This window comes from Limulus polyphemus, unplaced genomic scaffold (genome assembly GCF_000517525.1).
Source record: "Limulus polyphemus unplaced genomic scaffold, Limulus_polyphemus-2.1.2 Scaffold3447, whole genome shotgun sequence".
In the NCBI taxonomy this organism is placed as follows: Eukaryota; Metazoa; Arthropoda; class Merostomata; order Xiphosura; family Limulidae; genus Limulus; species Limulus polyphemus.
Window position 1 is genome coordinate 7,707 of NW_013669057.1, and position 11,422 is coordinate 19,128.

The following is an 11,422-nucleotide window of genomic DNA, read 5'->3' on the forward strand; positions in this document are numbered from 1 at the left end:
AAGAGTGAAATTCTCAACATTTCACTCTTCTTGATACCGTATAAAGTAGTTGAGAGTTCCACTCATCTTGATACCGTATAAAGTTGTTGAGAATTTCACTCTTCTTGATACCGTATAAAGTTCTTGATACCATATAAAGTAGTTGAGGATTTCACTCTTCTTGATACCGTATAAAGTAGTTGAGAGTTCCATTCATCTTGATACCGTATAAAGTTGTTGAGAATTTCACTCTTCTTGATACTGTATAAAGTTGTTGAGAATTTCACTCTTCTTGATACCGTATAAAATAGTTGAGAATTTCACTCTTCTTGATACCATATAAAGTAGTTGAGAATTTCACTCTTCTTGATACCGTATAAAGTAGTTGAGAGTTCCACTCATCTTGATACCGTATAAAGCTGTTGAGAATTTCACTCTTCTTGATACCATATAAAGTAGTTGAGGAAGAGTGAAATTCTCAACAACTTTATACGGTATCAAGATGAGTGGAATTCTCAACAAAAAAAAGTCCCGGTACTCATACGTGCACACAACAAAGGATTTTACTTATCTGCGTATTTTATATATAGTTTACTAAAGAAAAAGAAAATAGATACAACCATTGCTTTAATAGTTGTAAAGAAACAAAGATATTCTAGCACGTAACTAAATCAAAAATTTCATAGCTGTAAACTTAACTCAGATGTCCTTTTTTTTTTTTTACTTCCCATTGAATGATATAAAGACATTACATACATTAATATCGGGAACGGGTACCGATCACAGAGCATCAGCCAATAAAAGGTATCATTTAGATATATTTATCGTTATTGACTAACCATACCAATCACTCAGACACATCCGACTACTCGATTGGTTTAATAATGACTGACGTCGAAGCTGATAAATAACTTCTTCTCCTCGTGACCTTGTTGCCAACAAGAACTAATGTCGTTAGGTCAATTATTGGTTCATTTGAATAATATTTAAGACTTGTTTAGATTCTGTAAGTCGTGACGTGTTTACTTACTGAGAGTACAATGTAAGGCATATAGGTTGGTCAAAAAAATAGATCAAATAAGTCCCGATACTGAATACCGGCATTAAAATAAATCCTACTACTGTGTACCGGTGTATACAAGCAGAATTCATTCATGGATAAAATATGCTTTAAAGAAGCAAACAAGGCTTGATTTATTCTCTTTAAATGGTCTAAGAATTAACATAGTAAATTTGTTACAACGGAAAACGTTACGAACAAACCAAATTGTACACTAGTTACTTCTTACTACCACCTTTATATTTTTGATGTCAATACGTTTTTATATAGGTTATCATTAAGGAAACCAAGAAATCGTAAATGGTTTACAAAAATGCTTTAACTGCATTCACTAATGTCTATACAGTTTTTTGTATTAGAGAGTTTACTGTTTCCTTCGACCTATTCGCGCTGCCACCCTTTCTCTCCTCTCCCTGGATAAGACTATTTCGTTTCCATTTTTACCGTGCAGTGGAAATATTTATCTCCAGATACTACTGTACATCATCACAATAATTCCACCCCAATAAAACTTGCTAAACGTCGGTCGTTCAGCCATAATAGAGCGGTCATTCAACGATAGTAGCACTTAGTGATCAATCTCTAAGACACGCCACTAATACCAGGCACACCATGAATATCGACATTAAGTGCGATCTTAACGTAGGTACACGTAGATGTTAATCACAGTTATCATCATAACATAAAGTGATAACATTTTAGTGACCACGTAACAATCTGTAAAAATGTAAAAAGAAAAGCCTCAGCTTATAATTAATAATATTTTGTAACTATTGTTCATTGTTCGCCTAACACTAATAGCAAACTTTGTATGTCTAAAGCTATTTATTTCCAGCTGAGGGCGCTGCGATAAGTGTGCATGAAACTCGCGCTATAAGAGCTCCAATACTCACTTTGTGCGATCAGTTCAGTGAATTACCAACAAAGACGAATTATCTCGGTAAGGAATGCCGCCAGCCCCACATGTCAGTTGTTTTCATGTTATACGCAACCGTAGCAACGTGATTGTTTTCGAGAACTTACCAACTTGAATTCAGTTAGCAGCAGATTCGTGAAAGTTCAAAGTTTGAGGAACAAGGTTTTTTACAGAAAGTAAAAAGAGTATACTCCATATTTATTATTTCTTAATTATGAAAGTCTACAATAAGAAAAATACTAGCTTTTGAAAAATATTTTTTTGCGAAAAAGAGACGAGTTTCTAAGATCACTGAGATGGCAGACGTTTTCTCGGTCAGTCTACAGACCGTTAACGGTCCGGCTACAACCTTTCCTAGGAAGCCAGTAAACCGAACGGGTAACTTTGGTGATGAAGATGGCTGGGAGACTGGAACTCAGAGTCTTCTCTCTCTCCTGACGGTGATCGGAACGAGCCTGTCAATTGTCGGAGTAGTACTGGCGTTTATAACTTACACTTTATTTTCTGATCTCCGCACGGTGAGTGGTACCTCTTTGTTGAACCTATTAACCGCCCTTTTTTTGTCCCACCTGTTGTCCGTCATCAGCGTAGAGAAGGTGGATGACAACGGACTCTGCATGACCTTGGCATTTCTGTTACACTACCTGTGGCTGTCCGTTCACTGTTGGTTAGCAGTCATGGCCAGAGACATGTTTCGGACCTTCCGTGACAACATCAATCTGCAAGTTTCACCTTTAACTGAGAGTCGCAAATCGCTTTTCAAGTGTGTTCTTTTCGCCTGGGGCTTACCTGGAGCCCTAACCTGCTTAGCAGCTCTGCTCTCTTCCAATGATATAGCTGAAAAGCACCAGTTTGTCGTTCCAACGTGTTGGTTCGTAGATTACAACACTCTACTTTATACCCTTGAAATCCCAGCTGCTGTGCTGGCCGGAGCTGACTTAGTATACTTTGTCCACTCGGCTATCGTTATCCGTTATACTGCTAGCATGCAGATGAACCGCCGTACATCCGAGAAAATGAAGAATCGTCGCTATCTTCAGCTGTTTCTTTATTTGAAAATTGTATTATTCCAGATAGCTACGTGGCTGTGTTGTCTCTTAGCACAAGTTGCTGGTATCTTCTCCCTGTGGTTTACTTTTTCTGTTCTGGCTTCTCTTCAAGGGTTCTTCGTGGCTGTGGCGTATAGTTGTAATTCCGAAGTTTTCCGGCTCTACAGCAAGTCTCTGAAGGAGAGCCGCACGAAGAAGATGGGTTACGGAACACCAGAAGTTTCTCATTCCACCAGCTTGACTCAGTTGACTTGGACCCCATCACCTGACGTAGTATAACAGACAAAATGTAAAGAAGGTGGGTTACGGAACACCAGAAGTTTCTCATTCCACCAGCTTGACTCAGTTGATTTGGACCCCATCACCTGACGTAGTATAACAGACAAGTCTTCTAAGATGAACCCAATAGATATATTTGTATTTTAAAATTATCCTGTCAAAAACTAGTCCTTTATCAGTATTTTACTCAGACAACTAATGTATTTACTTTAAATCCACTCTGATTAAACAGTTAATGTTTGCATACAACTACTTTTATCCGAGTAAACTGTTGCTTGCATATTTTATTATATTCCTTTTTCAGTAGTTATACTATAATACATATAATCCAGTAGCTGACTCTTGTATGGAATTATCTCCATTAACCATACATTTGTTGTATAATTAATTCCGTTAGTTTCGTTGTATGAGTTATAATATGCATCATTATTGTTGTATGAACTATAACATACATTATTGTTTTTGCAGGACCCATCGCATACATAACGCTTGTTGTATGACCCATAATATTCATTTTATTGTTGTATGACACGTATCTTATTTTTGTTGTATTACTGATCACTTATAATGTGTATATTCAATGACCCGTAAATTACATCATCTTAGTCGTTTTACCCTTTTATCCGACATCTGCGACTTGTTCATAGCATACTTTATCACCTATGCCACTTATATTGCATGATCTTAACGCCTTTATTGTCTTACACTACAATCTATCACCCTTATCAACTTGGCAGTATGACCCACTATCTACAATCCCGTATGCTGTATGATCTCCTACTATGCTCTGTAACCATGTTTTGCATTATGGACAATGTTTGTTGTATTACTTATTTGTCCTAATGTTGTGCGTGATATGATTCATTATTAATGTAATAGGTCCTACTTGATTATTGTTCAATTATGCTTAACGAGTATAATTAGATCGTTCATCAAATCAAACGCTTATATCTAGATATACTTTTCAATATGTACACCAAATTTCTATTTTGAACGTACTGGTAGTAAGTGACAAGTCAGTAACAAAGATAAACACATATATGTTAACATTATTGTTGTTTCACACAGAAATATCCATTGTGAAATATTAAAAATCATTCTGTGGGATTAATGTGTATTCTAAATATGTGTATTGTACAAATAACGTTTCAATGTAATTATGCCTTAAAAATCAATTATAATGTTGTCTGAGATATGAAAACATCTAATAAAATTGTGTCACAACATGAATGTGTGCGTTGGCATTTATGTTAAAGAAACAATAATCCGTGAAGTTGAATACTTTTCCGAGGACGAAAACCATTTTATTTACGTGATTCATCAAACGTTTCCTAAGTGTATTTATTCCATATTCAGGAACAATGAAACTTAGAAAACTATTCAGAAGTGAGCAGTATGTAGAGTTGCTTGAGTAAGGAAACACATTATGCTAATATAATAAGCTAGCAAACAACGATTTATAAGCGTAATGAAGTGATTTAGTTTTGGGGGAACATACCCCATGTTTCGATAGAGCATTAATCTATCTTCTTTCGTGACTGAAGAAGACAGACCAATGTTCTGTCCAAGCATGTTGTATGTTCTCCTCAAAATAAAGCACTTCATTATGCTTATAAATCGTTGTTTGTTTGTTTGCCAACTTATTATTAGTATATAGAGTTAACTCGTACAAACAATGATATAACTACTGAATAAAATCAAAACATTGAGATTAGTAATAGTCACGATGTAGGATACATTAATTACAGTTTGATGTTTGTTTGTTCGTTCGTTATTAAGCACAAAGCTACATTATTGGGTTATCTGTACTGTGTTAGCCGTACTTATCGAAACCTGATTTTTAGACTTACCACTGAGCCATCGGAGGGCTAAAGATTGGTGTTTTTTTTATTGTCTTGATGAAACAGTTTTAATTGGAAGTATGTCTGTTTATTATTAGTATCAAGCTGGCCTTTTGCAACTACAAGGTTTTCTTTAATGATAAGTTTAATGTCTGATGGTAATGTTGTTAACTGATATATTTTGACGCGTGTTTTCTTCATGTGATCGTATTGTTGAGTAATAGGATTTTTACGTGAAGACCAGTTCCACTCACACTCCTAAGCGGATGAAATTGTTGAGTTACAGAGTTTTACTAGGAAAATACCAGTTTAAATCTTAAAGTCACTGAAGCCTGGATTCAAGGTGCGTTGATATACAAGTACAAATAAATATATTTTGAAACGTTCAATGAATCTTGGAAATAAAACGTTTTTCATCTTCTCAACCATGTTTGTCTTCATTAGTAGACTTCGTGTTTCTTCTCATAAGTATACCAACAATGATTAGCTATATGAATGAATAGTAAGTATGTGGTAAGATCAAAATAAGGCCCGAAATACATCCAAATACTGGGAATTATCACTGAGTGCATTAATAAGATAAACATCTCTTGAGGTAGTGTTGTTGCCTAAATGAGTTTTAAAGTTCAAAGCTGCAACAACTGATAATTCTGGAAGTTTATATAAACCAAAAAATATCTAGAAAGGAAAGTTGAAGTACATATGTATTTTAGTTTTCTACAAAGAAAAATACATAAATTAAAATTTATAACTTACTGAACTGACATGTTACGTATATCTATGAAAGATAAAATACATATGAATAATATGTTGTTTTTTTATCTAATAACACCACGACGTTCTCAGGGTAAACCATAACATATGATTAAAGCTCATTAGGCACAAGTAGTCAGTCCTACGTTTCATCATATCTACTTCTAGTTAGTAATAATCAGATAAAAAACAAGAACTTAACCATCAACTAATGTTTGTTGCTGGTAGTTAAAGATGAATAATATGTATAAAACGTCCATACAGAAGTAATATTCTATAGATACTGTTAGGGCTATTGTTATGTTTTGACTCTTAAAATTTTGAGTGGAAGTCTAAGCCGTTTCTATTTTGATTTTTTTTTGTCTGTTTCACAGTCTGTGTTAGGTTATTGAAACATTAAACCCCTTTAATAATTGTGAACGTTGCTAATGGATACAATGATTCAAAGGGGTGATATTTATCTTAATTTATGTAAGCATACATTTTTGTGTAATCTACACACAATCGGGCATATCATTTAGTATGCGCGGATTGTCAATATGTACTGTTTGTCACAGGACGACGAATGAAGTACTAAATGTCGCTATAGTCGACTCTAAAGGAAATCAGAGAACACAGTAAAATCTAATCTGAAATTAAAAGAAATGAAGATTTTTTGAAACTCCTTTCTATTATAGGAACATTAATGCAGTTTTACAAATAAACATCCTGTAAGTGGGCTTCTGTTACAAATAAATAGCAAGAAATATTTCACCTTCGCTAAATATTTTGAACATCGATTACACTCGGATAATACTTTCATTTTAGATTTAAAATATTCATTTGTTTAAACTTTTCAGCACTTCTCAATCTAACATTATTTATAAAACGTACACCCGTTGACAAACATGCACAGATACCGTCGAAACATTTATAACATACAATAATATGTACATATACTACGTATTCGTACTAACCACATCTGTAGTCTTCACTTTTGATGTGTGATTTCAAACTCTGACCTCAATCCATCAAAAATCTATATTATTCTGAAAATACACATGTTCAGCAGGCTATCTGAAATTGCGTGATAAGCTACTGATAGTTTAAACTACAACCGCGAATACATTTGTGTTTCACAATTAGATAAGAACATTAAATAATATTGAGCAAAAATGGAAAAAATAAACTCAATATTTTTTTTCCTCTGGAACCATTAGGAAAATAATAAAATAAATAAAATTTAATTTTAAATCGTTAATTAATTGATTAAAGGCTTAAACTTTCAATTTCATAAAATAATTATAAGTAGATACATTGAAGCTATACGGGAAAGTCTGGATGAATCACGTGACATACAAAAGCATTTATCACTAACGTACGTTAGGAGGGTTTCTTTCAAAAATAATCTGTCGTTGTATTTTTCATAAGCTCTTTGGATGTCTAACAAACTAACATAGGTGTTCATAACTTTATACTTCCATATGTTCGTTTCACAAGCATATGAGAAAAAAAAATCTGTCTGTAAATACCAAACTTTACTTAACAAACAATTGTCAAAAGATAATTCAGAAATGTGAGTTGCTGTTTGTTTGATGTTTCTATGAACTCGTATAGTATTATCAACTTTCCAAGATGCGAATAGGTAGACCACTAATAATTATCTGTGTAATTATTTATTTTTACACTTCTTCGTGCAGCGAAAAAGTGAAAGGTGGTTGATTTCAGTGTTGTAACACAATGTGTGTATCTGCTGTAACTTAACATACCAATCTAGCAACGTTTCATCCTTAATCAGGAACACAATGTGTATATCTGCTGTTACTTAGCATACCAATCTAACAACGTTTCATCCTTAATCAGGAATACAATGTGTGTATCTACTGTTACTTAACATACCAAACTAGCAACGTTTCATCCTTAATCAGGAACACAATGTGTATATCTGCTGTTACTTAACATACCAATCTAACAACGTTTCATCCTTAATCAGGAATACAATGTGTGTATCTACTGTTACTTAACATACCAATCTAGCAACATTTCATCCTTAATTAGGAACACAACGTGTGTATCTGCTGTTACTTAACATACCAATCTAGCAACGTTTCATCCGACACGTTGCTAGATTGGTATGTTAAGTAACAGCAGATATACACATTGTGTTCTGATTAAATCCTTAATCAGGAACACAATGTGTGTATCTGCTGTTACTTAACATACCAATCTAGCAACTTTTCATCCTTAATCAGGAACACAATGTGTATATTTGCTGTTACTTAACATACCAATCTAGCAACGTTTCATCCTAAATCAGGAACACAATGTGTGTATCTGCTGTTACTTAAGATACCAATCTAGCAACGTTTCATACTTAATCAGGAACACAATGTGTATATCTGCTGTTACTTAAGATACCAATCTAGCAACGTTTCATCCTTAATCAGGAACACAATGTGTATATCTGCTGTTACTTAACATACCACTTTAGCAACGTTTCATTCTTAATCGGGAATACAATGTGTGTATCTACTGTTACTTAACATACCAATCTAGCAACGTTTCATCCTTAATCAGGAACACAATGTGTATATCTGTTGTTACTTAAGATACCAATCTAGCAACGTTTCATCTTTAATCAGGAATACAATGTGTGTATCTACTGTTACTTAACATACCAATCTAGCAACGTGTCATCCTTAATCAGGAACACAATGTGTATATCTGCTGTTACTTAACATACCAATCTAGCAACGTTTCATCCTTAATCAGGAACACAATGTGTGTATCTGCTGTTACTTAACATACCAATCTAGCAACGTTTTATCCTTAATCAGGAACACAATGTGTATATCTGTTGTTATTTAACATACCAGTCTAGCAACGTTTCATCCTTAGTCAGGAATTAAATCGCTTTTTGGTACAATTTCCCTTCACTCCAACTTTCTACCTGACGTTTTAATAATAACGTTGTCGTTTTTACTAACTGTTTTACTTCCCAAAATACAAATAACTCCTTTATTTATGTTGTTCTGTTTTTTCACTCTTTTCTTACTGAGTTATTATAATACTTACATTTTCTATTAATCTCTCCTTAGACATCTTTATACCTAGTTAGTAACGAATAACTTCACACTTGTGTCAGCTACTACATCTTATTTAGTTAATTAAAAAACAACTCCCTTTTCCTGCACACATTTTCAGTTTCTTTGTCCTACTTCTCCATAACTCCCAATTTTATGCTATCGTTTTTCTTTCCTTTATCTGTAACTGCCACTCTTACTGATCTGTTCTTCCCCGTTGCTCTCCCCTACTCTCCCCAGATGGCTTAACGGTAAGACTGAGAGCTATTAACGCTAGAAATTGAGTTTTGATACCCGTGGGGAGCAAAGGATATATAGCCAGTGGTGTAGATTTGTGTTAAAACAAACAATTCTACCCAATTAAGTTTGAATAACTCACCTTTATGCAGCTTCTTTTCGTTCCCTTATTGTCACTATTAAGGTATGGATAATTTCCTTTTCTTGTTGCATTTTTCCTAATTTAGCTTTTTCTGTTAAATTATGTACAGCTATTATGCTCTGCTAGTGTGGTTTTCTATTTACCGAGCTATCAAACATGTCAATCTTTTACTTTCTAGCAGTCTCTCTCTTTTCTTTTGTCCTGCCTACTCAAAACAAAAATTCATTGTAACCGATAAAAGCAGAGAAAAAACACACACACACACACATTAAAACGTTGTATGACAATATTTATTCAAGGAGATTTTATTGCAGAAACGTTGAAAAATAGAAAGTATTCGTGCCATTAAGCTGGGAAAAATCCTTAAAAGATGAATTTATGTAAGATGATTAGTGAATTTCATAGGACTCTTAATGCAGTACGTTAAAAAGTTTAGTTATCCAAAAGAGGAATAGAATTTAAGGAATAAATGATATGTTTACACATCTTAATTTTTATACTTGCTTCTAAGACAAGTTTTGCTCTCATGACGTTTCAATGTCAACATGAAATTTCAGGCATGCTATAGGAGAACCCGAGAATCGATATTGAAGCAAATGACTGACACATTTCTAATAATAAAATTGTTAGTGTACTGTCTATTCTCATCTTTTAAAGTTGACATTAAACATATGAGTTGACAGAAAACTCAAAACAAGAAGCCCCCCCCCCTCTTTTTCTCTGGAATTTCCCGTTCACGTCTTTTATGTCTTTGGTGCAAAGATTTTGAAATAATGTAAATACGTCAATCTGGGATTTTGACAATGTTCTAAACACTGATCACGGAATATATTCGCCATCTTGTGGCAGGCTAAGTTCAAAATCTATAGAAGAAAAAATAATTCCTGTTCCATTTTTAAACAACGTTTACTTATTTTATATTAACGTCCAACGAAGAAGATAATAGGAAACCTGACCTATTCAGGCATCATAATATCTATAAGAAGGCTATATATCCGCTACTTATTTATTAATAAAACTACTTATTTAATTTATTAGCAATGCAATCTTGTTTTGTTTGTTGTTTTTTTTAATGCGCATTTACAAAACTAATAAATTACAACCGGGTTGCCATCTAATTTAATTAGAAAAGATTACGTTTCCAAAATTACACTGCAGAACTCGGATAAAATGCAACACTCGCTTCATTACTGGCTATTTCATTCTTTTATCTTCCTGTGAAATCATTATGGCAAGTAGTGAATCCAATCCCAAATGATTTAAATCTCTGTAAGAGACTTAATCTGGAAAATTATTAGAAGGCAGATAAAGTGTTTTAGTGAATGAAATTCACCGTATTAATGTTTTTAAACATTTTTTGTACACCTTTCCGCCACTTGTACGGCTTTTTCCTATTCATACGTCATAATGCAGATTATTTGAAGAAGTGAAAATGATATAAGGCAAAAGAAGCTTTAACATCATCTTGATTGATCAAAGATTTTAATGCTGTTTCACATTCGAAGAAAGGAAATTTTATGTGAATCTATGGTCAGTTTTTATTCCAATATCTATTTCTTTTCCGTAGAAATAACGAGTATGCATTAAATCTCTAATTTTAAAATGATCTCTGATTAAATATTTGACAAAATAAATAAAATATAACCTAAAAAATCGTGGAATTTTAGATACAAAGCTTAAGCCATTACGTGCCCATTAATTTCATTAAATTTAGTGTATCACGTGGTATATCACAAGGTACATGTAATTATTTTTAATTAACCATTTCATCGTATGCGTGTACTTTTCCCCTACTTTTTTTTTCTGCATTACACAACGGAATTTGACTAGAAAATCAAGAGACATTGAATATTTGAACACTACATTTTTTATTTGAATCCTTAGGATTTATCCTAGGAGAGTGCACAATAATATTGGTTGTTTGTAGTTAAGCACAAAGCTACACAAAGGGCTATCAGTGCTCTGCCCACCACGGGTATCGAAACCTAGTCTCTAGCATTGTATGTCCGCAGACATACCGCTGTGCCACTGGGGGGCTATAATAATATCTTAACCACACCGTATCCAACATATCCATTACCGACGATGCATTTCGTTCAATGCC

The 11,422-nt window shown here is 33.7% G+C and overlaps 1 protein-coding gene across 1 annotated transcript; it reads left to right on the forward strand.

Annotated features, from left to right (window-relative positions):
• The first annotated feature begins 1,963 nt into the window (after window positions 1-1,963).
• On the forward strand, window positions 1,964-4,744 carry LOC106469364 (adhesion G protein-coupled receptor E2-like). The gene has a single exon (XM_013929850.2). The coding sequence runs from the start codon at window positions 2,252-2,254 to the stop codon at window positions 3,281-3,283; it is 1,032 nt and encodes a 343-aa protein (XP_013785304.1). The 5' UTR covers window positions 1,964-2,251; the 3' UTR covers window positions 3,284-4,744.
• Window positions 4,745-11,422: the final 6,678 nt, after the last annotated feature.